This window comes from Cyprinus carpio, chromosome B5 (genome assembly GCF_018340385.1).
Source record: "Cyprinus carpio isolate SPL01 chromosome B5, ASM1834038v1, whole genome shotgun sequence".
NCBI lineage: Eukaryota > Metazoa > Chordata > Actinopteri > Cypriniformes > Cyprinidae > Cyprinus > Cyprinus carpio.
In genome coordinates, this window is record NC_056601.1 from 4811384 (window position 1) to 4839374 (window position 27991).

Below are 27991 nucleotides of genomic sequence, written 5' to 3' on the forward strand. Positions count from 1 at the left end.
GTCTTAAGTTTATTGCACATAAATTCAACAACATTTTTCAGTAAATGGTCATGCTGTGTGTGCATGTCTTCCTATATACTAACAAAATTCCCCATGAGGTTTAATAGGTTTTAATTATTTCTCTTTCTGATCAATATATTCCTTGTTTTCTTCTAACAAGTCACTGTTTCTAATGTAAAATAAGCTTAAAGAAGAAGATTGCTTCCAGAATGAAAATTTCCTGATAATTTACTTATCCCTATGTCATCCAAGATGTTCACTTCTTTCTTTCATCAGTCGAAAATAAATTAAGATTTTTAAGTGAAAAAATTCCAGGATTTTTCTCCATATAGGCTAGTGGACTACAATGGGGATCAACGTGTTGAAGGTCCAAATAGCAGTTGAATCCCATCTGAAGAAAAGTATATCTAGTAAAATGATCAGTGAAGAAAAATAAAAAATTTACATACTTTTAACCACAAATGCTCATCTTGCACTAGCTCGACCTCACGCATTACATAATCACGCATGTGTGATGTAGGCGGAAGTAGTGACGCAGTGTTTACAAAGCGAACGTGCAAAGAAAGTCTTTACAACTTTATAAAAAAAGGTTCAAAAACGATGTTGTATGATTTTGAAGTTTGAGGAGAAAATGAGGTGGAGTTTTTCACCCTTTTTAACCGAAAAGACAAAGAACTAACTGTTCGTGACTTTTCCACAATGCATGGTCATGGATGCACATAACAGAGCTAGTGCAAAACAAGCATTTGTGGTTAAAAAGTATGTAAAAAGAAAACGATCGTTTCAGAAGATAAGACCCTTATTCCTTTATATGGAGAAAATTCCTGGAACTTTTTCCTCAAAAAAAAAAAAACTTCAATTCTATCACTCAAGAAAGAAAGACATGAATATCTTGGGTGAGTAAATTATCATTGCGAGGAAATTTTCATTCAGGAAGTGAACTTCTCCTTTAACTTATCCGGTTTAAATGCCTGTAGCTTTGAGACAAATTGACAACACTGATCATCCGTTTTCATTAAAGTTTATTCAACACACAGTTTATGTAAATTCACTTTAGTCTGAATTCTGCATGTTTTATTAATCTTTACAGTTATCAATCTATCAGTCTTACTGTAGAAATAATTTTTAGTTTTCTGAAGCCAGTAAGTGAACAAAAAAAAAAAAAACATCAGTTCCTTTGATAGAGCACCATCATTGATCAGGTTCAGCATATTGCCGCAGTTAGTCAAAATATACAACAAATACACCCACAAACATAAAATCACACAGAAGAATGTCTGTAAATACTGAATTCAAACTGACACAAAGAAAGCTGTTCACTACAGTGCTGTTTCTCCATGTGTGTCACACAATAAAACACCCACATCTGATCTGACTGAGGAGAAAACAACACACTCAAACTCTCTTAAAAAGATGGAATGTGTGAGAGAGAGATGAGAGAGGCTAAATCCTGGCAAACCGCAAGGCATTAATATCACCATGAAGCACATTGAATACAATCATTAAAATGAATAAATGGCCATGAGAGTATATAATAATGTGTGCAGCAAAGACAGAGAGGAGACAAATGAAGAAATACAGAAGTTAGATTCCACTCCTCCAGAGATCCACTGTACAGTAGTTTGTGGTTTTATGTGTAGTGCTTCAATGAATTGTTGTATTTTCATTGGTAAATCTACCTAAGTGTAGTTTATACTAATTTGTCTCATGAAACCAGTGGTTTGTGCTCTGTATGATAGAACTCTGCAGGGGCTTCATGGAGATCTTTTGCGTTTCCTCACCGGCCACAGTGATGACACCACTGAAACTGCTGCCACAGATGACAGGAAAGCAAGCCTAGTAACGTATTCCCTTCCTTCCGAGAAACCTTAGAATGGCGTAGTTGTAGGTGGTGGCAACCACGTAAACGAACTAGGAAAAAAGGAGGAAGAAACAACACGTCTGCTGTTTTCCTCTGCAAAAGGATGAGCTCTTGTGGTATGAGTGTTTATATCCTGTTGAGACTTTACTATAAACATTAGGCAAGAAATGCAATTCCAGCAATAGCACATTATTATTTATTTACAGTCTTGTCCAAAGCAGCGTACAGCCCTTATATTGTAGAGGAACAATACCCCTGGAGCAACCGGGGCTTTAGTTCCTTGTATAGTAATGCATAGTATTGCATAACTAAAAAAAAAGGTTGTGTAATTTGTTATTTCATAGCAATATGCATAGCTATCGAAACTCTTATATCATTAAGTTAGCACAAGCACATTTAAAAAAAAAAGAAATGTGATTAATTATACTGTTACATATAGTATACTTTTCAGAATTAAGACTAAAAGAATGAAATTCAGTCAGTGTAAATCTCTAGCAGCATTTGTTTTCAGATGGCACATATCTAATGCAATGTAACTAAGACTATTAAGTGTAGCTTATGTGTCCAAATAATTTTGGGTATTAAATGCTTGTATCAGTCTCACTGTGCTCCTCAGCATGACAGAGAAGCTCTGGTTGCTCATAGTGGTTGTCTTTAGATCAAGCCTGAGAAATGACTGCTGCCAAATATACAGGAAAAGGGAGTAGAGACGCTGGGGATCTGTCAGTAGCAGAGAGGTCAGTTACTGACTGTAAACTAAACATTCCCCTGCTGTACTTCCGTCATTAATTTCATGCTCTGCACTCTGACGTCAAAGAATTAAGTGCAAATAAAATCCCAGTGGATTTGAATTCAGTGGCAGTGGGAAGTTTGTCAATAGGCGCAGAAAATATAAATTAATGTGTAAATATAATAATCAATAAATGTACATATTCCATTCTAAGTGATTGTCAAGATGCATCAACCACTGTCAACTGTAATTTTTAAAATCATTAAAACCGTTCAAATAATAAAGATTGCTGAGGTGAACTTGCTGCTTTCCAAAATACAAAGCAATAAGCCTCTGGAAGAAGGCCACTATAACCTTACACAAAATCTTCTACAGTGACTATAAATGACTTCACAGATGTAAAACATTAGATCACTAACCAGGGCAAGAAGGGTGATTCCGGCTCCAGCGAATGCACAGATGTAAAGGTCATAGGTCACATAGAACTGGAAACATAAAAAGGGACATAAGAGACATGATCTCTTGAAACTCTGAGCATGTGCGTGTGTCTAGGATAATTAACATCTAACCTCTGGTGTTTTGCAGATGCTTGCCAGTGTGTTTCCACAAACAATCCCCCGGCACAGCATTCCAGGGAAGAAACCCTATAAAGAACAACACAGACATCATGATTGTGAGCACACACAAGCATATGTACAGATGAAAGGTGCAGACCTACCATACATCCTTGCATCCATGCAGACCCTTGCTTGCTGGTTGAACATGGTGGTTTCCGACAGAATGTTGACTTTGTGACAGGAGCTTTCCATATTAATGAAGAAGAGCAAAGGAATGGCTGTGAAGCCAAAGACAACCAGCCAGATCACGGCGAGCACGTACGTCAGGATTATGAACTGGACAAGAGAAACAGCTAATTAGATCAATGCAACATAACAGGCATGGACACTGCAAACTATATAAGAAAGTACAGTAAGTAAAACTTGATTATATCAACAATGTTTTTACTGCTTTACACAAGAAATATACATATATGGTCATAAATGTTCACATGCATATATAGATATGGAAGGAGATACAAAATAAAAAAAATAAAACTGACTTTATAAAATAGCTGACTAAACCAACTGCTCACAGGTTATCAGGGCACAACCAAGAAAGTTGTTTTCGGATGATCTAGCTGGAGTATATATCAGAATTCCCATACTTTCTGAACTTTTCCAGTCATTTATGATGATGGAATAAGTCGTTTCAAAATCATTTTATAGAGATCACATTTACAGAGAGTAATTTCATACTGCATAAATACTTTAGAACTGAGCTTAACTGAAAAAGCATACTGTCTATTGAATTTCCCATAGCTTCTCCATGACTTTGATGACATGAGGTTTTAATAATTTTAATAATTATTATCAATTAATGTTATATTATAAAATTAATATTATAATATGGGCTTATAATAATTAGCTTATAATAACATTTAAATACAAATTATTTTAAAAAGTATTTAACTGTTGACTTTTTCAGGCCAAGAAATCACATTTTTGAAATTTGTAAGTTTTCCATATCCTAATATTTCATTATCAAAAAAGATGTGAAAGGACCAAATGTCCCCACAAGGATAGTAAAACCTGAAATTAGTGACACTGTGGGGACCAGCCTGCGGTCCCCATGAGGGGAAGAAAATTATTATACAAGAGGGTCCTCACACCATCGGTGGTGTGGCAATGCAAACAGGTTTTCTTTAAGGGGTAGGCTTAGGGTTAGGGGATAGAACATATTGTTTGGTCAATATAAAAGTAATAGAAGTCTATGGAAAGTACCCCCCCACGCACTCACAGTCAGGCTGAGGCAGCGCCCAAACTTAGTGCTCCTGAATTCTCCAAATGTCTGCTTTACTGCACTGGTGGTGTAAAAACCTTCAGCCAAAAGCAACAATCCATAGAGGAAAAAGAAGGAGGCCAGACCGTAGATCACATACTGGAAATATTTTATACTGAAACACAAAATATAGAATAAATAACACATGCAAACATTCATAAGACAAATTAGAACAAACTATAGCCTACTTAAGAACACTGATTAATGAAAAAGCAATTCTGTTCTCACATTATGTACAGTACTATACATAATCACCAAAAAAAGGCAATAACTCACAAGTCTGCCAGCACAATGAAATCCTGGACGTCCCTTGCAAAGTAGAGCTCTATGAATGTACGTGTGTGAGTGAGTGCCTCATGTCCTCCCCCGCAGAAGAGCGCCACACCGGTGTAGCAGAGCAGGGTGGCCAGTAGGCTGGTGTAGGGCACGGCGCCCAGGCAGCGGATGCAGCAGTCATAGCAACCTGTAGGTGAGTAATATATCAACACACCAACTGCACATGCAGCACACACAATACACACACACATTTATGCACACACACACACACACAGACTGTACTACCAATACACAAATGCTCTCATACTCAACTACAAAATCACACGATGACCTCGAAATGAGTATGCAAGCACCTCTAAGAGTTAGTTGGCTACAGTTAGTCAAGGATACACACAAAAACACATACATGCACATACTCAATGTGCTCTGTGAGTAAATGTATCTGATGCACAAACACACACACACACACTTGCTTGTGAATAGTCATACAGTGTATAGAGGAATCACAAATGAACAAGCTAAATGCAGACAAAGTGAACACAGGCAATCACAAAGCCCTGTTCAAAATCCCAAACCGCAAAAGAAACCCAAATTACAAAAAACCTGAAAGTAAAAAAGTAAAATACGAGAAAGCAGATGAGATGACAGGTAAAACAACTGCATCAATGAAAGGCTAAAAACAGTTGCTTTTTAAGCAACTTAACCAAAAGAAGCCAAACAAATGATGCTCAGCTATGGAGTTCTGTGGTCTCCAGTCTGTGAGGGAAGATGATGCATCTCAGGTCACCTAGCGCTTTACACAACCACGGCTGTTTCACTGGAAACATCGACACTGCTGAGTCGAACCCACGCCAGGAGAGAGCCGTGCAGACGCTTGTCCACTCACTCCAGAGAGATTTCTGTCCTCTGTTGCAGTGATGTCTAAATTGAAGGAGGTAATTTCTCTTGCTTTCTTCGGATATACTCCACTGTCCACCTCAAGGAATAAAAAATGCATTGCTTAAGCTACTCCTCTCCCTCCCTCGTTTCTTTCTCTCCTTCTTTCCCTCCCTCACTCTCTCTCTCTCTCTCTCCTGAGTAGCCTGGTGTCAGGGTCAGATTTGGGGGGAGGGGGGGCGTTTTCATGTGTGTTTGAGGTTTTGTGGTCAGAAAAAGAAGCACTTGTTATAGTCATAATGGCTTTTGTTTTAACAACAAAAACTATCATTGTGAACAAACAAAATACACACACACTCACAGGACTCAGCAGTGAAGTACGTCATTGCGTTTCCACTCATAGCAGCACAGACAGACACACACTGACACCACCGGGGTTACAACTGGGATCATGGCAGGTCAACCAGTCTTTTACACTCTTTACAAACTGTTTTCTTCTCAACAAGCCTGTAACTCACAATAATCTGATTACTATATAAAACACACACTTTCATCACGCCTTCTGTTTGAGAATGTGGAAATGCTTTCGGGTCCATCCATCCATCCATTCTCTAAAGACACTTAAAATTAAAGGGCTATTAAGTTGTTATCCAAAAAAGGAGAAACCTACAAAACAATTCAATGCATACATACATATGAATCCTTGGTGCAACTACATTAAATATTTCCCCATTTCAAACTGGCACTGGGCCGTACAAGAGTCCCCTTCAGAGAAGAGAATATTTGACGTAAAGACCTGATGTGACCTCCTGGAGTCTCCTGAGGTTACTGGTCTTCTCATCCACACCTCTGAGGCGTCGTAGCAACTGTCTTAGCCAATCAAAACCGGAGCCAGCTGGTTAATCAATCAAAACAACCTTTTAATTAATAAGGATCCATTAAATGCATCTCCATCACAAATGCAGAAGTGATGCCTCTAAGCTTCTGACCAACCAGATGGCATCTTACACACATCATACAAAAAAAGAATCATTAAAATGCTTGTATACATTTGTCTAAACAACTTATATCACATGCAAATCAAAGACACACCTATCAATTAAAATTCTGCCCATAAATTTGAGCATAATTCTAAAATATTGAACATCATAGCAGTGGTTAAAATGGGTTTAGGTGAGTTCAGGTAGACTTACCCATGTGAGTATGTGTGTGCGTATCGCGCTCTGTCTCTCTGATGTGGCGTGTAGTTTAATCTCCCTCGATGCTTTTATGATTCTCACTCACGCTTTTGTCCCTGGAACAATAAACAAACCCCTCTGCGCTCTCTCACAAACTCACACACACAGGGGCAGATCTTAAAGATGCAGCGCCCCTCTTTCACTGCCATGATAAATAAAGAGTAAGAGTGTTTGTGTGTGTTTCAGTGCAATGAACCCTAAATGTTCACATGCACATGCATTATAAAGATGAGCAGCCTGGCCAAAATGTTTGTGCACAAACACTAGTAGCACTTACATCTGGGTTGAGTTTTTCTACATAAACATTCCTATACATAAACTTTTACTTAGCTATATAAATGGGGACATTCCATTGACTTCAAATAGTGTTTCTGCATACAGCATGTTATAAATACTACAACTGTTAGACTTGTAGTATTCATAAATATTGTAAATAATACAAGTCTAACAAAACATTCTGCATTTTTAGTATGAAAAAGTTTTTATTTTAATAACATTTTTACAAATGAGATTTTTGTCAGATTCACTGTAGCTCACTTCTGGGTACAAACTTGTCCCCAAACCATGATTAAGTTGGCACACACACACACACACATTTATTCATGTACAGCTATCTTTGTGAAGACATTCATTGACACAATGCTATCTTTAGCCCTTTGCCTTAACCTTAACTATAACAATTAAGTGCCTAACCCTAACCCTAAATTTAACCTAACCCTAGCATTAACTTAATTATAACCTTGACCATAAAACCAAGTCTTAACCCTTAACAGCCCCTTAAAGGGGTGCCAGAAAGTAAGAACTGGCCCAAATCCCCTCACATTACCCTCTTGGTCCTCACTCCAATAGCTAAACCTCAAACAGGTTCACAAAGATAGTAGTACAAGTGCATGCACACATACTGTATATATACACACACACACAGATTTTGAAGCAGAGTGAGTGGGCTGTGACCTTTAGAGTCAGATTGGGACATTCAATACAATACTACAGTTGTGTCAGAAATAGGAACACAGACAATTCACTCTTTCTGTAACACACACAATCTCACTCTCTTTTACACACGTACACAATACTATTACAGTGATGAACACAATAGTGCTAATGTGTGGTTTGAAATAAATCTAAATAATTTTGTGTGCTCCATAAATAAGTATTTTTGTCTTCTTTTACAATATACAGTGGGTACGGAAAGTATTCAGACCCCCTTAAATTTTTCACTCTTTGTTATATTGCAGCCATTTGCTAAAATCATTTAAGTTCATTTTTTCCTCATTAATGTACACACAGCGCCCCATATTGACAGAAAACAGACAGAATTGTTGACATTTTTGCAGATTTATTAAAAATGAAAAACTGAAATATCACATGGTCCTAAGTATTCAGACCCTTTGCTCAGTATTTAGTAGCAGCACCCTTTTGATCTAATACAGCTAATACAGTCTTTTTGGGAAAGATGCAACAAGGTTTTTCACACCTGGATTTGGGGATCCTCTGTCATTCCTCCTTGCAGATCCTCTCCAGTTCTGTCAGGTTGGATGGTAAACGTTGGTGGACAACCATTTTCAGGTCTCTCCAGAGATGCTCAATTGGGTTTAAGTCATTCAAGAACAGTCACAGTGTTGTTGTGAAGCCACTCCTTCGTTATTTTAGCTGTGTGCTTAGGGTCATTGTCTTGTTGGAAGGTGAACCTTCGGCCCAGTCTGAGGTCCTGAGCACCCTGGAGAAGGTTTTAGTCCAGGATATCCCTGTACTTGGCCGAATTCATCTTTCCATCGATTGCAACCAGTCGTCCTGTCCCTGCAGCTGAAAAACACCCCCACAGTATGATGCTTCCACCACCATGCTTCACTGTTGGGACTGTATTGGACAGGTGATGAGCAGTGCCTGGTTTTCTCCACACATACCGCTTAGAATTAAGGCCAAAAAGTTCTATCTTGGTCTCATCAGACCAGAGAATCTTATTTCTGTGTTTTTTAGCAAACTCCATGCGGGCTTTCATGTGTCTTGCACTGAGGAGAGGCTTCCGTCGGGCCACTCTGCCATAAAGCTCCGACTGGTGGAGGGCTGCAGTGATGGTTGACTTTCTACAACTTTCTCCCATCTCCCGACTGCATCTCTGGAGCTCAGCCACAGTGATCTTGGGTTCTTCTTTACATCTCTCACCAAGGCTCTTCTCCCCCGATAGCTCAGTTTGGCCAGACGGCCAGCTCTAGGAAGGGTTCTGGTCGTCCCAAACGTCTTCCATTTAAGGATTATGGAGGCCACTGTGCTCTTAGGAACCTTAAGTGCAGCAGAATTTTTTTTGTAACCTTGGCTAGATCTGTGCCTTGCCACAATTCTGTCTCTGAGCTCTTCAGGCAGTTCCTTTGACTTTATGATTTTCATTTGCTCCGACATGCACTGTGAGCTGTAAGGTCTTATATAGACAGGTGTGTGGCTTTCCTAATCAAGTCCAATCAGTATAATCAAACACAGCTGGACTCAAATGAAGGTGTAGAACCATCTCAAGGATGATCAGAAGAAATGGACAGTACCTGAGTTAAATATATGAGTGTCACAGCAAAAGGTCTGAATACTTAGGACCATGTGATATTTTAGTTTTTCTTTTTTAATAAATCTGCAAAAATGTCAACAATTCTGTTTTTCTGTCAATATGGGGTGCTGTGTGTACATTAATCAGGAAAAAAAATTTAATTAAATGACTTTAGCAAATGGCTTCAATATAACAAAGAGAGAAAAATTTAAGGGGGTCTGAATACTTTCCGTACCCACTGTAAATATCTACAACACATTCTTAAATCATGATACACATACTTGAGAAGCAAACATACTTAGATATTACTTAGACAAGTTCTATTTTTCTTATCCCACTGGATATTTGTTGTTTTAAGCATAAAGTTGTTTAAAAACGACTGAAAAGTCAGAAAACAATGCTTTTATATCATTTTGATATATATTAATATCTTGATTTAAGAATGTTTAGATATTATCACTGAAAAACAAGACAAAAATACTAAGAGAATCATTTTTGCATTGCCTTGGAATAGCACATAGTTGAATGGAAAAAAAAGAAGCCCAAGGGAATGAAGATTGGCTAATAGATTTTTAATTTTGTGTGAAATGTCCCCATACAAATATTTTGTTATAGACCTATTTCAATTTGTCCTGTAGCTCTAAGATTTTCTCAGGTTCAGCTGCCAGGAAACACACAAACTGACACAATGTACCTTGAATGCGCTGTAAATAGCTTAAATGCAGTACGCGTTTCTCATGAGATCATGTCAAAAACTTCAGTCTGCAGACTCCAAATCAATCTTGATACACAAGAAGCAGGGGTTTTAGCCAAACTCAATATTTACTGCAAATTTGAGGCAGAAATGTACAGAGTATAAAAGAACAGACTTCTGCAAGCCGTTGTACTGACAGACCTGAGCACACAGGTCACCCTCATCCAGCAGAGACACTTCTGCTCTCCGACTCCACGCATTCATTTGCCATCGTGTTTCCTCTTCAAAGTCCAGATGAACTCAAATGGTTGTAAATACTGCAAGTTCTTTTTATAAAGCTGTTGCACTTTCATACAAGCACGTTAACAGACAAACTTTCTGCTGGTTACCAAGGAAACTGTATCGCAAAAATCATGGCAGGTGGAGAATCTAACCATCTGGCAGGATATGACACCATGATTACACGAGCGCATCCCCTGTGCAAACTCTGTGCAGCTCCATAGTAAACACGATATTTTAGAACGACCTTCATCAGAGAAGCCCTGTGTTCAGTACAAATCACCACATTCGTGTTTTATAGAAAATATTAACATCGTAAATTCTCAGCAAAGCCTGCATGTCCTATCACGGCGCGAGTGATGTAATATCACAGCATGAGTGACGTCATATTACTGCATGAGTGATGTCATATCACTGATAAATACAGAAAAAGAAACGCAATGCTTTCAAATCGAGTTCGAACATCTTCACAAAACATATCGAACAAACTCAGATACAATACAGATTTCAAATGATCGAAAAGCATTTTCACAAAATGATAACATTTAGCAAGACACAAATGATTTAAAAGATGCTTCACTTGAAAATTGTTCACATCCGCTCTCTCGCGCTCATGAATAATCGTCGCACGCATTCTGCTCTTTAAAATACTCCATTTGCGTAATCTACAAACTAAATGAATATATTATACCTAAAGTAAAATGCACAATGCACGCGTTCATAGAGAGAAATGGGGAGAGAAAGAGAGAGAGATGTGGTATAAAATAGTACTTTTTTTGTGATTATAAAGAAAGAAAAAAAAATGTAGGATTCAAAATCAATCGGGCTTCAAATGACTTTCCTTGCTATGGATATAATCTGAGTTTAAAAACGATTAGAAATATTTTTTTTTTCTGACACATTCAAAAAAGCTGTCTGTACACTGACGTTAATATATGTTATACTGTACAATAGCCATTAATATGTTTGTTATTACAGGTTATTATTATTACATATCTTAGAATAAGTGCTTGGTTGGTTCGTAATGGTGAACCACTGATGGGACTCCAGCGCCCCCTACTGTTCTTGCGGATCAAACCACCTGCGGGGTTTTTAAGAGTCTTTCTGCACCACCTAGAGGCGGCAGCGGTACTACACCTGCTCCATTTTCCCATCTTATTCCACAGAGAAGTTTCTTAACTGCTCATATAACGTGAAAGTTGACAAAAGTCAGACGCGTATGAAGCAGTGCGTTCATACTGAGCCGAACTGTTTATGTTAGTGTGCTGCGGTGACACTTCCTTCTGGTTTATACTGATGGGCCATACTGATTCATTCTAGGTGATTGTGCTCATGTTATGAATTGGGTTCACCTGCTATTATACTTTTGAATACTGGTGAACAGTTTGCACCGGTTTGATCTGATTTACAGTAATAAGGATTGGTGGGATGTGAGTGTTGCGTGTCGGTGTGTGGAGTTTCTGTTGCATGTTATACGCGTGTTGTGGAGTGTGGGTGAGGCAGGCTGGTGGAGTTGTATCCGTGTGTGAAAGTGTTGTAAGGGTGCATGCTGGGATACCCCATCAAAGAATTGGGTGACATGGTAATGGTGTTGGGCGTCATTGTAACACTATTGGGTGTCAAGGTGACCGTGTTGGGTGTCATAGTGCCACTATTCGGCGTCATTGCGACAGAACTGGCCGTCATGAGCGGGATGTCATCCGGCGAGCGGCGGAGCGTGAGGGCATAATCCCGCGGAGATGATGCAGGGGTCAGACGGAGAGGGTTGCACAGGGACTCCTCCTCCTGGTTACCCCCTGAGATGGAGGTGGGTGTGTAGCTGAGGTCATTGGGCGGGGTCTGGCGCTGGGAGGCGGGCTGAGGGGGTGTGTCCTGACGGCTCCGTTTGTCCTTGCGGTAATAGAGCGCAGCGAAGGCCAGGACGTTGAGAAAGAGAAGCGAAGCACCGACGGCGATCGTGACGCTCAGCTCTGTGGAGTAATCGCGTGGATTTGCGATGACCAGCGGCCCACTGCGTGCTGTGGACTGGGGGGGCTGTTTACCAGGGGTACGAGCCTTGTTGCCCCCCGGACGAGGTGTGGCACTGTGGGAACTGTGTGTGGTCAGAAGAGGTGGGACCCGTGTGGTGGTGGATGTGTAGTGGAACATGTCATGCAGGTTGTACAGGTGAGGTACCAGATGCTTCCAGAAGGCCACTTTAGTAGCTCGATAATGATCCCGAACACGAGGCTTCAGCCCAATATGCAGATATAGCTGATCATGAGGACTGTACTTGGCCCATGTCACTTCTTCAAAACGGTTTGCCTTGGTGTGGATGAACTTAGTGTCCTGAGGAACTGGCTTGTTCGGATCCCTAAAAAAATGCAACAACAACAACAAAAAAAGTTAATTAATTACATCTGAACTATATAAACAATGTTACTTTTTTTGGATAAATTTGAAAATTTATTTATATTTCCTCATGCCATATTAATTCTTTTTATTCCTTCTTGCTTTGACTGAAATGGCATTTAATTTAGTCAGCAAAATGAATATTTAAGCTGATGAAAGTGTATCAAACTGTAACAGCAAACTTAGAAATAATTTTCCAACTTTTTGGAAAAATGTACACTTCTATTCAAAAGGCTCAGTAAGATTTATTTGAAATAAATAAACGTATATATTAATCAGCAAGGATTCATTCAATTTATCAAAAGTGATGGTAAAGACATTTTATAATATTACAGAAGTTGTTCTGTTGAAATTTTTATTTAGTCAAAGTATCCTGGAAAAATGTATAATGATTTTCTCAGAAATATTAAGCACCACAACTGTAATAATAAGAAATGTTTCTTGAGCACCAAATCTACATATCAGAATGATTGGAATAATGGCAGATGAAAAATCTAAATTTACAGGAATAAATTACATTTTAAAACATTACAATAGAAAACAGTTAAATGTAATAATATTTCACATTAGTTTTTACTGTATTTTTTGATTTTTTGAAAGCTAAGAGACTTATTTTAGAACAGTATTATCAAGCATATTAAAGATTTATGAACACATACAAAATGTGAATATCAATGTGAAAACCATCCCTTTTGTGAGCGAATGTATTTGCATGTACGTGTTTAAGCAGTTCATCTACAGGTGCACTGTTTATAATGCCTCTTTTTTCCACCAGAGGGCACTGTTTCATTGAGTTAAATGTTGATGCTCTGCTTTACATTGAAATTTACTTGCATCACTGCTCCTCCCACTATTTCTGCTATGCTCCCTGTGACCGACTTCAAGGTCACAGTGAATGTTCACTAATTTACCAGTCACACCTGTTTTATCATTATCTGGAGGCTGTGTAGGATGGGAGCTACTTGTATTGAGACAAAATGCATTATTATGTCATTAAATGCCATAATTAATTACGGCATTGCAAAACTGTTTACAGAGTGTCATGAATAAATAATATTTTAATCCAGAATGTCACTCATAATATTTTGCTTTGTGTTGCTATTTTGCATACTGTTTTGCAAAAATGTATCACTTGTGCCATTTATAAAGGGTGTTCTAATTTACCCAGTCTTTGCGAAGTTGGTCCAGTAGGTCATGACGACGGCACTTAGCATGATATCATTGCGGGAGAAGTTGCAGGGAAAGAGTTCTGTCGGACCAATAAGTGGAATGCCAAACACATAGGGCAGCTCATCGCCGTGTGCGGCGTCCGCCCATGGAGGCTTCATGGGGCTCTGGCAGTGATGGTAGAATGCATAGAAGAAGGTCGGAGAACCATAACGTGCATGCAGGTCAGCCGTCACCACAGCTGGCTCCACCCACTGGTGATCCGTAAACATGGCCACGAGGGTTTTACGACGGGTTTCGGGATTGTCACGATCAGCCCAGTCTGTGTACATGAACTTTATGGTTTCTCTGAGAGTGTCCTTCCCTTCTGGATAACCGTAGAGACCGTCTACAAAATCAGATACCGTGAAGTCAAAATCCGAGCCAGAAACTCCGCCCTCTTCTGGTTCCACCACGCCCTCTACAAAGCGGAATCCCTCCCCCTGGTTAACGCCCAACATGATGTCATAGTTAAGGAACTCGCCCTGCTCCATGAGCACTTCAGGGTCATCTGGGATGAGGTCACCATCAATTACAGGGCCAAAGGCCACATGGAAGCGTGCTGGCTGAATTTCCTGCTCCACCAGCTCCCTGTAGCTACGCTTCTGCATGCAGAGGACCAGATCCTGCATAAAACACACACACATGCAACTGTTACATCTGCCTCCATGCCTTCACTGGTAAAAACTGCTAGATAGGTAGACACTAAAATTTAATAAAAAAATTAAATATTTTTTATTAACCAACTTATTAACACTGGGAACCAAAAACAATGCCATAACCTTATCCTAAGCCGGTTTGCTAATTAAAAGCTCTAGTACTTGGTGTTCATGACTTTGTATTCAATTTATATACTTCCATTCATATCTTTGCAAACACAGGTGAAGAGAAACAAAGGCACACGCAGTGAACTTTTGCATTCTGCTTCATACGAAAGTTTAAGTTTTGTGTCTCTGGCTTGCAAGGAAATTTAACCAATCGAAGATTTAAATGTCAAAGATTGATTTTTTTTTTAATATAAACTAATCCTTTTATTGAGCAAGGATGCATTATATTTATAAAAAAAAAATAACAGAGAAGACATTTATAATGTTACAAAATACTATTTTAAAAGTCTCATTTGATCTTTCATTAAAGAATCCTGATTGAAGAAAATGGTTTATCATAGGAATAAATTACATTTTAAAATATATTAAAATAGAAAACACGTATTTTAAAATGTAATATGATGCAAGATTACTGTTTACTTATGTTTGATCAAATAAAGGTGAGCAGAAGAGACTTCTGTATGGTGTGTTATGGCTTTTATGTGCACCTTACTTGACAAGGTTATTCACAAAATACCCACAACTGCATTGTTTCTTTATAATAACTCACAATACTCATAAAATTCCAAGAAACATCTTACTTGTGTGTCAAGGACATTACAGCCAACACGCTCCGCAAGGAGACGTGTGTATTTCACAGGCTGATAGTTCACTGACCAACTGGACAGTGCTGAGCCACTCTGAATGATTGCTCTGTGAAACAAACCTAGACAGAGAACACAGAATGTCAGAAGAAAATACAACAGTAAATGCCATGCCAATATCCCAGATCAGCAATTATATTAGTATTGTATCCTCAAAGGGCAGAGTTGCAGTATCTTCTCCTGTCATGAAAGAAGGGTCCATCCACATCCTGGGCTTTCTAAGAGACTCACTAATGTCTTCTCTATGTGACCCTCACAAACTTCAGCCAAATCGTTATATATTTCTCATCCACTCCACTCTCAATTTTTAAATGAGATGCTTTTAAGAGAGTGTCAGCACATGTCGGACAGATCATTTCTTTTTACATCTGAGGAACAATCTGTTAGGTTTAACTTTTTTTTCTTTCTTTTATTAAGGGGCACTTGATCTCCAGGGGCATCTTTGCTTTTATGCTGGCATTTTTTCCTTACCATGTAAGAAATGCTCCAGCATTATCCATTATGGCTACTGATTAATTTTGTCTAAGTAAAACTCTACATTCAATTAACAGTTTTGTATTCGGTTTGATAATATAAGATCAGTGGGCTTGAGCTTCAACCCACGATATTCATCTCCCATCGGTGCTGAGCATTTTTTATCATTTAATACTTCACATTCAACTATCACCCCTGAGGCACTGAATACAGATATCTGACAGCGACGATGTCTACAGAGACACTAATCCCAAACTTGATAGGCCTAGAATACAATAACATGACCACCAATATCATCAGATGTTCTCCGCAAAGCATGAATCATGAGTCATCACCATTGTGGCCTTGAGCAAGACACTTCTACACACAGATTGCTCTAGAAGGGCCGTTGCTGTAATGAACTCATGTCATGAATCTATGATGGCATTGTATGAAAGTCGTGTAAACAAATTCCACCAACCTTGATCATGGGATTAAAGGGCACCTATTATGCAAAATTCACTTTTACAGCATTTAAAAGCAGCATTCAAGTAAGAAATGTCTTCTTATTAAAGCTATAGAAGTTATTCAGTCAAGAGTAGTGAGTGATTTTGTGTTTTTATTTTATTGTTTGGGTCATATTAACAGCGCAGACAGCAGTATAGGTACGGTATATTACACTGCTGTCACTTAATACACAGATCTAATATAAACATGATTTCATTTTTGGTGTTTCCTAAACAGACATAACTGACTGTATTTTTGTGACTTGTGTGTGTTTTTAACATATACTTGTGTATTCGACAGTTTCAGTGAAGTAAGACAGGAAAGAGAACTTAGTTTAGTACTCACAAGACAGCCCTATTCTGGAAAAGGGGGCGGGAAGCAGCAGCTCATTTGCATTTAAAAAGACATGCACAAAAACAACGTGTTTCTGCTTCCATTCAAAATAGGCATTTTTTAAAGGATATAATAAATGATCTGTGGGGTATTTTGAGCTGAACATTCACAGACACATTTTGGAGACACCTGAGATTTATTAGATCTTGTAATAAGAGGCATAATAGGTGCCCTTTAAAGCATTTCAGTTCTGTTCAGTTCTACCATATTATTTCAGCCAAGACAACCCTTTAATAACAAGCACATGCATCTCTGACTCATGCAAATTACTCTACAAGGAAACAGTGGAGAAACAACAGCTACATCCTACTGAGATGCCCTACTGGGTGTAAAACATGCCCACCACCCACCAGATGGGAGCTGAATTTTTCATGAATTTCAGAGGGTGAAACTCTATTATCAGCTATTATCAAACTAAATACAAAAAGTCCTAGATTAGGGGGTTTTCATCTTTTTTTTGCCAATGACCCCCACCCAAATGTGTATATATATATATATATATATATATATATATATATATATATATATTATATATATATGTATATATATATATATATATATATATATATATATTAAAAAAAAAGTACATTTAGTGCCTAATGTGTAATCTTTGCACATCTGAAACTGAATTTCCTATATTGCTGTCATGAAGAAAATATTGTTTTATTCAGTCGAATGTTCCGTCGTACAGAATGAAACAGAATCCACATCAATATGCAGATTTATCCTTGTCTGCAGAAGAGCTTTTCTAGTGAACAGTAAAATTGATTTTTAATTGTTTCAAGTCATACTGTAGATTTTACTCCCCCTGGAACAGTGAGAATAATTTTAAGAGAGCTTAAATCCTAATGACTTAGTATCAGCGTATTTCAGAAACCACAGAAAGAACAGCTAAAAAGATGAGGAGGGGAAAGAGAACACTGAGGCTTGAGGAAGAGGATATAGCTTGAGTCCAATCATTTTGAACATCTAAATAAAGGATACAACAAAAGTGGTGGTGCAGTCCGCCACCCCTGACCTCACTCTATACATACTGAAATCAAATGTCTGCTCAACGGGGATGACCTGGTTCTGCGGTCCACACAAAAAAGGAATGTAGGGGAGATGCTCCTTGCTGGAGCGGTAATTGCAAAAATTGATAGTGACAGTCTATTTGGACAAAACCAGAGCTATGGTTTTCCATAAGAAACAGGTTTTCTGGGAAATGGATAGCAGTTGTGGTGGTGTTAAAATACACAACCACCTAGAATCTTACTATTTAAATAAGTGCACCTGGGTTTTATTCTGGGTATAAATGCATTCGGTTAGAAAGAGCTCTAAAATTATATGGCATGCACAAAATCATGGTTTTCTAAAATATATGTACCAGCAAATGCATGGATAAAATGGATCATCTGATCATAAAACTATCATATGGCTATAAAATAGAGGGACCAGCTGCAAATTTTCAAAATTGACATAAAGAGGGAGAAACACAAAACAGTGAGACAAAGGGAAAGAGATGTTATCAATACTGTACAGTGAAACAAAATGATGATGTAGGATCAATATCCCTGCAGGTGTGTGTGATTGGCTCTGATCTCTTTGAAACACACTTTGCACACACGCCTTGCAGGGACAGACACACCTACACACACTAGAGGCCCACAACAGTGGGATAAGGCTGATGTGGCAAGAGACGAGTTACCATGGTTACAGCAGAGATTACCGTGGTAACGGAAACTGGAATGTGACAGTGGTCATGGTTGCAGAGGCAGCTGTCTCAGCAGTAACGGACTGCAAAAATACACTGTACGTGCCTTACAGAGACAAACCATTAATTGACTACCATAAGGCGTTACATAGGGTATAATTAAATAAGTGTGCATAATTAATATTTTCAGTACGGTTTTTTAAAGTCCAATCAATGTCACGTCCCTCTGTTTCAACACATTTCATGATCTTAATATAAATGCTCAGAACAGTACTGAAGAGAACATCACTGCATCTGTGACATCATATGTTTTTATGGTGAATTAAACATTAATATTATTTGAGGTGTGTGATCTCTAACCTTCAGAATGGTGTGAAAGAGTGAGCAAACTGACGCAGGACGCTCCGATTCCAGAGCCAAACACGGTCACGCGGCCCGGATCACCGCCGAAATATCCAATATTCTTGTTGATCCAGCGGAGAGCTTGAATCTGATCCAAGAGACCATAATTCCCTTTAGCGGCTTGGTCACCTGTACTTAAAAACCCTGAGAGAAAGACACAGGACAGAAAGATTTGACGAAACTGTTCTGACTACTCATCAATGATCTTGAGAATGAAACTTTCAAGAACATCTCTGTTTTAGGCAGCTGAAAACAGGAAGAATTTACTGCAGTTCAAAGAAACAGAACCACTCATGAGACTGTGGGTATCATATTTTATTTTTTGTAATGATGCATAACAAATCATTGAACCTGAAGTCGAGCGTATAGGGCCGATGGGCTCTGTGAAGGTTTGACATGCACCAGCAGTGGCTAACTGGGCCATGCTAACAAGCCAAAACTAGACACCTGTAAAATTTGGGACATATTTGTGCAACAGGTACAAAAAAAGCTTTGACGAGTTTATCTAACTATACTAAAGTCAGGCACTGGGAAAACCAGTTTTGAGTACTTCAAAAATACAGTACATTTCATTCAGTGGTTATATTACAAGCCATCAGTGATGGTAAACATAAGGTGATGCAGCCTGTTCACTATCAGAGATGATTGTTGTTTTATAGGGTTCAGCTTTGCTGTTTTATCAGAGCATTTTCCAGAGCTTCTTCATCTCTTAAAGATGGAAGCATTCCTCAATTCCTCTCGCTTTCTTTCATCGTAGGTGATTTTGTCTGATAACACTCAAGTAGGAATTGTTTTGATGCTGTAGTCACTGAGATTAAACAGAATCGGAGCTCTTAAGAAAAGCAGCACACTAACAGCACTCTCTCTGAATGTGGTTGTAATGGACAGATCTGCTCCTCAAAGCATTTATAAAACATTACTGAGGTCTTCTAAAGACTTGTTTGCTTTTATTATGGCTGACATGTTGCATTTGGAGTCACAGTATCTTTGCTTGCAAGTTGATCTTTCCTCTAAAACAGAACAATGCTGTACTTGTTAATATTCATAAATCTCTTATTTTGTAGCTTGATAAACCAAATTTCATTGAAGAAAAACCCTTTCCTTTATGGTACGTACCTAATATCCCCACCCTGTAGTTGAGGGTAATGACGATGACATTGCCGTAGCTGGCCAGCACACTACCATCCATAATGTTCCCTGTGCCCTCCATGTACGAGCCACCATGAATAAACAGCATCACAGGACGTGGGTCATCTCGAGAATCCCTTAGCCCTGCATTCACACACACACATGCAGAAGTGCACAAAAAACATGAGGCTCTCTGCATTCTGAAGTGTTTTTCACAGCTGTTCAAAATCTCCACAGAGATCTTCTGCACCACTGACAGACTTCAGCTTTAAATAATCTATTTAACTCCTCATCATTCAGAACACAAGTGACTAAAAATAACAACGCAACCAGCCAAGAACTACCTCCGAGACTTCCTTTAAATTAATCAATTTCTCTGAGTTTCATTTATTATGACGATTATAGTCATCTCATGGTGAAGTGTTGTCTTCAAATGCAACGTTCATAAAATAACAGTGTAGGCAAGTGAATAATGTCTATTCATCAGATGGATTTGCAAATGATTACAAGCTTGAATTACTGCTTAAACTTTAAAAAGAAAAAGCATCTAAATGTAGTAATGGGACTGCATTTGAAATACTATATATACAGTATATAAAATAACTTTACATTTACAGTAGTAGTGGTTGATAATATGGGCATTTCATCACACTGATGTTGATATCTAGAAAACCATCCAAAACCACCGGGTGCAGTGCAAACATGCTGGACCACCTTATAAAATCATCCTGAAAATGATGCAACATTGTGTAAATATCATCCAGATTATTCTCTCTTGCATTAACCACGATGGGATAAAAAATGAATAGGAAAAACATTAAAAATGAATTCATCTGAAAGAATGATGAAAAGAGGACATACCATCATCCTCTGAACGCTCTGTGTCAGCTGACATGTCACCCGTTCTCTTTGTGCCTAGAGAGAGAGGGATGATAAATTAGAAGAGCAGAAAGTAGACCGCAGAGAAACATGTGGGTGTGTTTGTGTGTGTTGGGGATTGTGCATAAGTGCGGTATATATAAAAGCTCAGTGGATTCCTTTCTAAATTACTGTGTGATACCAACAGGGGTTCACTTTCCCACTCCGAACCCTGCAATAATAAAGCTTTCAGCATTTTACCAGGAGCAATTCACTATTTCCTTTAAATGAGGCCAAAACAGTGCTCTCAACGTTCACTCCAGTGGACACAGATGCTGCTTTAGTTCAACTTAAAGACTGCAAGGAAAGCACACAGTTGAATCTGTCCATGGGCACTGAACTTGACTTCAGAGAAGCTTCTGATGTTGCTTAGAAATGCTGAGAAACACGGGAACTGAGAGGATGTGCGGGAGACTGTAATGTTCACAGAGCTCCAGTTTTATTTTCGACATCCAACATTACAACCAAATTTTTTTTTCTTGGTGCATTATGTGTGTTGCAGTGTAGATTTGAAACTGAAGCTTGCCAAGATTCAGACTACTATTGATCTATAGTAGGTACACTACAGTCAAGCAACACTACTTTTTTTTTTTTAAAGAAGAAATGAATACTTCTATTCATCAAATATGCACTGAATTATCAAAAGTGACAGTACTTTAACTGTATATTTATCCAAAATCTTAATAAAAATTATCAAGGTTTCCACAAAAATAGCAACAATTCTTTTTAACATTGATAATAACACAAAATATTTCTTGAGCACCAAATAAGCCCATCAGAATGTTTTCAAGATGAAACGCATTGCTGTCACAGGAAAATATTATTGTTTTAAATTGTGCACTGTGTACTAACATAAACATTTTTAACAAAGTTTAACAGTTAACAAAGGGTAAATGCTGTAAGAATATGTTGAGCATTGCTAGTTCATGTTAGTTTATGCATTTGTTATGCATAACAAATGAGACCTTATTGTAGCGTTACCCAAGTTACTAACAAAAGTAACTAACAAAACATTGTTTGATTTTTCTTTTACATAAGCAAGAGGAAATTTACACTAAAAACAACAAAAAGCTACAATAGATCCTAACTTATATAAACATGACAGCTTTTAAATAAATATTCTGCAATAAATAGATCTAAAATGTAACACAGGAATTGAATTGGTGATCTGTTCAGTTAAATGACCTGTCTGAATGAACAAATTGACTCGAAGGAATATTGCTATAAACAAACTGAATATCCTAAAAACAATTAAACTATTATTAAAATAGAAAAAATAGTTCCTTACAAACCCTCAAGTGGTGAGTAAAAAAACCCTTAGCATATTTGCAGTAAGAAACCATTGGAGTAACCAAGAACCAAAACCAGTGGTATTCTGAATGAAGGAATGTGTGTGTGCATTTTGCATGTGTACTCACCGCTTTGTGTGGGTACGTATATATTAAGGTACAGACAGTCCTCACTCTGCTCCTGCAGGTACGTAGCGACCGTGTCAAGGTTGTAGGTGGCCCAGACAGGCATCATGATGTCTGGCACTGCGTTGCGAACGGTCTGCGGGCAAACGGGAGGGAAGCGGGTGGCGTTTCGTACGCCGGACCAGGACGATGGAGCGTCTGGTGGCATAAAGCGCTTCTCTCCTACAGGTGGGGAAGCGTAAGGCACACCCAGGTACTGATCCACAGGGCCCAGACCCTCCGTAGCCACAGCCACCCGCATCCCCCTTAGTCTGCCAAGTGCTGTGTTTACTGTGGGCTGGTAGGTCAGTGCTGTTGCCATGGAGACTGACCACATCAACCAAACAAGAAGCCAACACAGTGCAAAGTTTAGAGGTCGGCAGAGCAGGTGAGTAAGCGGCAGATAAGTTGCTGACTGTGCGTGCCACATGGTCCCTCTTAACAGCACACACGTTCACACTGATAAATCTCTGTCTGTAGCTCAATGAAGCTCTCTGCTTTGACACAATCACTCTCTAGCGCTCAAAAACAAACACGCGCCACACACTCAGGCAGATCCAGTGGGCATCTCCACAGCCAGGTGTGCACCACCAAGTGCTCCATATCGGTTGATAATTTCAGCAGGTGAAGCTGTTCATTTTTCCAGCATGCAGATCCTTTCAGCACAAACCTGAAATACACACAAAAACGATGTAAGAGCCAGAACCTCTCAACACCAGACATATACACATTTTGGTCAGAATGTGAACCATTTTAATAATACCTCAGAAAACAAATCATACAGTGGTCCCAAAAAGAGACGCCTAATGCCAGACTTTAAATGCATGAATGACATAGCATTAGATAAATTAATATCAATCCAAGTGGCATTTTTCTTAAGGAAAGGCAACGCAAGCAGACCTTTTTTAAGCATACAAAGAAGTTTAAATTAACTTTATAATAATTTAAAACTCTATAAACAATAGGTATCATGTTCAAAATGTATTTAGGATTTCTGGTCGTCAAACATCAGTGGAACCAGCACATTCTCAAGGCAATTTGTAACTATTTTACTCTTTGTCAAATTGATGGCATAACATATGCTTTCATACATTCTCATTGTACAAATTCAACATTGCCACCTCGTAAATTTTTGCATGAGACTGGGTTTGTGGAAAATAATCATAGTTAAAGATAAACGACAGCTGCGTGAATATGAGGGAAACTGACTCCATATAGAGCATCTACAAAAATGTACCTTGTGTTGGTTCCAAAAATCTAAAAAATGTCAAGAATGGCAATTTTTTTAAAGCATTTTGAAGGAAATTAATACTTTTATTCAGAAAAAAAAAAGTAATTGGTCAAAAGTGAGAGAAAATACATTTTTACAGCATATGTTTGTAAGATTTATGATACAAACGATTTCTATTTCAAATAAATGTTGTTCTTTTTCAATTTCAATTCATCTTCCAGAAAAATACTGGAATAAAATATTTTTGCACAGGAATATTAAACAGCAAGCCTGTTTTTAACATTGATAACAATAAGAAATGTTTCTTGAGCACCAAATAAGCATATTAGAATGATTTCTGAAGGATCATGTGACACTGTGACTGGAGTAATTATGCTGAAAATTCAGCTTTGCCATCATAAAAATGCATTTTAAACTATATTAAGATATAAACAGTTATTTAAATTTTAAATAATAAGATAAAAATAAGATATTATATTACATGTTTGTATTACATGTTAATAAGATAAAATATTACATGTTTTACAATATTTTTGATGAAACATAAGAGACAAAAATGTTACCAACCCCAAACTTTTGAACAGTAGTGTGTACATGAACTCGTGTGGGAGAGGAAGCAAGCAGGGACACTCAATTACAGACACACACACAGTTTGCGGTTTATATCTCATTCACACATGCACTAAGTGACAAGCAGAGACTCTTTAACCCTGCACCCTTGCACAGCTCTAGCTCTGTGGGTTCAGTCTCATGAGGGATCAGACATGGACAGCAGGTGGATCTCATGTCTTCTGAGGGGAGGAGCTTAAGTCTAATAGTGCAGTGCTTGTGTTCAGAATGCATGTTGTGCGAGTGGATCAATATTCAACGCTTCAGCCACAAACACGCAGAGCAGTTGCTTTATCTGAAATCAATGTGCGTGCATGACGCTGTGGGATGGCAGCATGTAGAGCCGATGGGCTGAAACCCACAGCATTCATTAACCTGCACTGCAGTGATGAGGACCAACCACAAAACAACAGTTCACATCTAAATCCTTTTTTAAAAAATGGCCAAAGATCAGACCTGGAGGTCTGACAGTCTAAACTGATGCACCACTGTATCATTTAGAGGGTTCAAATTCTGAAATCTCATGAACATTCAATAAAAATTATAAGGTTTAAGATAAAACAGAATTGTGCACTGCATAATTGCACTTTTTCTTCATTCTGAGCAGTTACCGTATCTCGGATTGAAACCTTTCGATTTGCTAGCTGAAGACATGATCCATTGGCCAGATTGTGGTGTGAAGTCATGTATGAAGAAACATGGAGCATTTTATGTGCAGTATTTCATAGGCCACTAATTCAGAAGTTAAATGAAAGATGTACCATATATGAAATATGGCCACAGTGTTCATTTCATTAATTATTATTATTAATCATTATCAAATTTTAATCTGTGAAAAGTTTCAAAGATTTATCACTAAATGTATCATTCTGTTCTGCTGATACTTCAGCTGTAACATTTTTAAAGAAAAACTTGGTGACATCAGGCTCAATAATCCCCTTTTTCCTAACTCATTGCCCCTGAAGACCTGTTTACAGTCTTATATATTACAATATATATATATAAACTACAAATTACATTCTAGGAACATTGAATACAGTATTCTTAAAACATATGCATTAAATGCTTCAAAGCATTATGCAATGCAAAATCATTAATCCTTGGTATCTACTGCCTGGCACTCTCAGAGGTGTGAAACGACTTTTGTACACAGTGCTGTATAATGCTGGAGTGTTGAGCAGGTGCTAGCTTATATGACCTATTTTATGTGATTGCCTTTCCTGTAAATTCATCTCTAGAACTGCAAATAACACAAAATAAAAATCCCATGCAAAATGGGATAGAAACTAACTGAATAAAACCTAACCAAAGCCAGCTGCCATGCAGATGCCATCATTGGCATTATTATGCTCTAACACCCCCCATCCCACCACACAAAAAGCAACCTACAGGGTAAAATAATTACAATCATTCATTGTGGAATTAACTGGGTCATTCCCATTATGCAATACCTTTTGAACTTTGAAAGTATTTTGAATTAAGGTACACCAGACTTTCAGAAATAAACTCTGGTCAAGCTTAGACATTAAAACCATAGATTTCAACTTGACTAATTAATTACACAATAACAATAACAATTTTAACATGCTAATTCTGAGTGCGTAGAAATAAACATTTCCATCTTTAACAATGCTGAACAAATTAAGTCATCCGATATATTAATACACATATTATGGCGTGACATGTAGTGTAGCATGGACCAGCCCTTTAGTTCTTTTACGGATCTTTCACTGTGTGTTCATTCTTGTCGCTGTCCGTGGTGCTGAAGAGAACCGCTACCTGTAGAACATCAGCATACACAAACAAACCTTCTCCTGCATTCCTGTAATTGGTTTTTAGCATTGGGTTCCTCCATTCCTCTAATGTGGGTCAGTTAATCTGAATCGCGCAGGCCCATCGAGAGAACACTGGGAGTCCGTTTATTCCAGTGCCCATTTTCCAGCGCGCCTGAATCAGGTCAGCCGTACAGGCTACTGATGCGTTTCAAGATTGGGGTCCCTGATATTCATCCCACATAGCTATGCGAGAAATGAAACGATAAGTCAACTTTCATTGAATTGACGAATTCTGCTCTATTTATGTTAAACCGGTGGTGTTGCCTATTCGGGTTTAATGATACAGGGTATAGGCTTCTTTTCTGCATTCACTAGAAACGGGGTGAGCATGTGTGTGCGTGTGTGTTCCCCGGACTCACGGCAGGGACGGTGAAAGAGACTACCATACGAGAGATGAATACCAATAGTCTTGTCCCTCCTCCTCCTCCTCCGCCGCCGCCTCCTCCGTAGCTCCGACTGCACGGTGCAGTGGCGGGATGGCGCGCAGATAATAAACTATGCGGGGGCATTTCATTACGAAAACACTTGCGAGGCTCAATATTCACTTCGCATACGATAAAAAATAGTTCTTGAAAATGTACCCAGGGTGTCACGACCCTTCCCTCGAAACGCCTTAATAACAGTGTTTTACATAAACGTACAACATAACGCCTTTGGACACGCGCAATCACTCACTAACCGAGCCAACAGATCGGTAAGATCACCATGACAACTTGGACTCGGTACGGGGCTCGCTTCGGCCTCGACGCTGGTCTCTGACCGGCGTGCGCTGCCGTTACCTTTCCAACAGGTGACGAACTGCAGCTTTAATTCACGAGCGCGGCGCCCGTGATCATTATATCAGCGTGTATTGAGCACGAAGAGAACGACTCGACCCCCAAGTGTCACTCTCGCAGACGGGCCTGTAGAACCGCAAAATAACGGTGCTGGAGAGGTGTTTGCAAACAGATGCGAATTAGTTGATGTAGTCTGGCATAGAGTAGAATTACAAAGCCGACTGTTTACGGCAATCTAATGACTATGATTAACGAGATCCCACAGCCCAGACACAGCAGCAAACCATGGCTTTGAGGTTATTCGAATGATAATTCTCTTCCTCTCTCTCTCTCTGCTCACCCTCTTACGATAGCGAGTTTTCACGCTGCAGACGAGAGAACGAAAACGGCGCTAAAATGACATCAAATCAAAGAAGCAAAAGATAAATATTTCCCTTTCAATTTCAAAACCGCATCCTTTTATCGTATCTATGTGCCATATACAAGCAATGCGGCGCATTCATTAGACCAGCGTTCATTGTTCAATCAGAACGCGTTCCACATACACTCGTACACAATCCAATTTACGTTTTTTTCATAACTACCCACATTTTTTTTATTCACCAGCATCGGAAAATTGCTCTTATTACTCGTTATTGTTCGTTCTAACCGCTGCCTGATATTGAAAAGCGACGGCGCGCATCAGATCAGCCATAAATAAGAAAATTTTGGGCTCACCTGACGATTCGCTCAGCCAGTATCGCATCCGAGCTTGCGCTGTAATAATCTCATATCTCATCGTTCCCACCATCCAACATGCCCCCTTTTTTCCCCGTCGAGCCGCGGGAACGGCGCTCGGCACTTCTTGCGTTTTTCTTATTTTCAATTAACGTCAATCTCCACGGGTCTATTTTAAGCGCGCGCACTGTGCGCGGTCGCGGACGCAAGGTCAGGAGCGCCCACTGCCACGCGCGTTGCCAGGCAACCGGAGGGACACGAGCGAGCTTACAAACCGGCAGCAAAATAACAATAATAAGCAAACAAGGCGGATATAGACAGCAAAAGCTCGTCTCATCCAAACCAGACAGGCGGCGTATACATTAAAACACGACTGAGTCATGGGGAAATGAGCGCGTTGTGGCATTTGAGGGGTGTGGCGGGTGCATCACTATTTATT

General features: G+C 38.9%; 1 protein-coding gene and 1 pseudogene across 1 annotated transcript; both read right to left on the reverse strand.

Annotated features, from left to right (window-relative positions):
* Window positions 1–1005: 1005 nt before the first annotated feature.
* Window positions 1006–7242, reverse strand: LOC109090433 (annotated as a pseudogene).
* A 2961-nt stretch (window positions 7243–10203) lies between these two features.
* On the reverse strand, window positions 10204–27911 carry LOC109045571 (neuroligin-3-like). Its single transcript, XM_042723761.1, has 8 exons — window positions 27553–27911; window positions 22349–23054; window positions 20874–20927; window positions 20001–20156; window positions 18843–19028; window positions 15374–15498; window positions 13924–14591; window positions 10204–12721 (listed from the first exon to the last, which is right to left on the reverse strand). The coding sequence occupies exons 2-8, from the start codon at window positions 22812–22814 to the stop codon at window positions 11839–11841; spliced, it is 2538 nt and encodes an 845-aa protein (XP_042579695.1). The 5' UTR covers window positions 22815–23054; window positions 27553–27911; the 3' UTR covers window positions 10204–11838.
* Window positions 27912–27991: the final 80 nt, after the last annotated feature.

What these genes read in the sequence shown, in the direction of transcription:
- LOC109045571 (XM_042723761.1), bottom strand. Translation starts at nt 22,814, where the DNA reads ATGTGGCACGCACAGTCAGCAACTTATCTGCCGCTTACTCACCTGCTC. An exon ending in ATACGTACCCACACAAAGCG is followed by an intron (nt 20,928 to 22,348) that starts GTGAGTACACAT and finishes CTCTCTCTCTAG; the next exon opens with GCACAAAGAGAACGGGTGAC. An exon ending in CTACAGGGTGGGGATATTAG is followed by an intron (nt 19,029 to 20,000) that starts GTACGTACCATA and finishes TCTTTCTCTCAG; the next exon opens with GGTTTTTAAGTACAGGTGAC.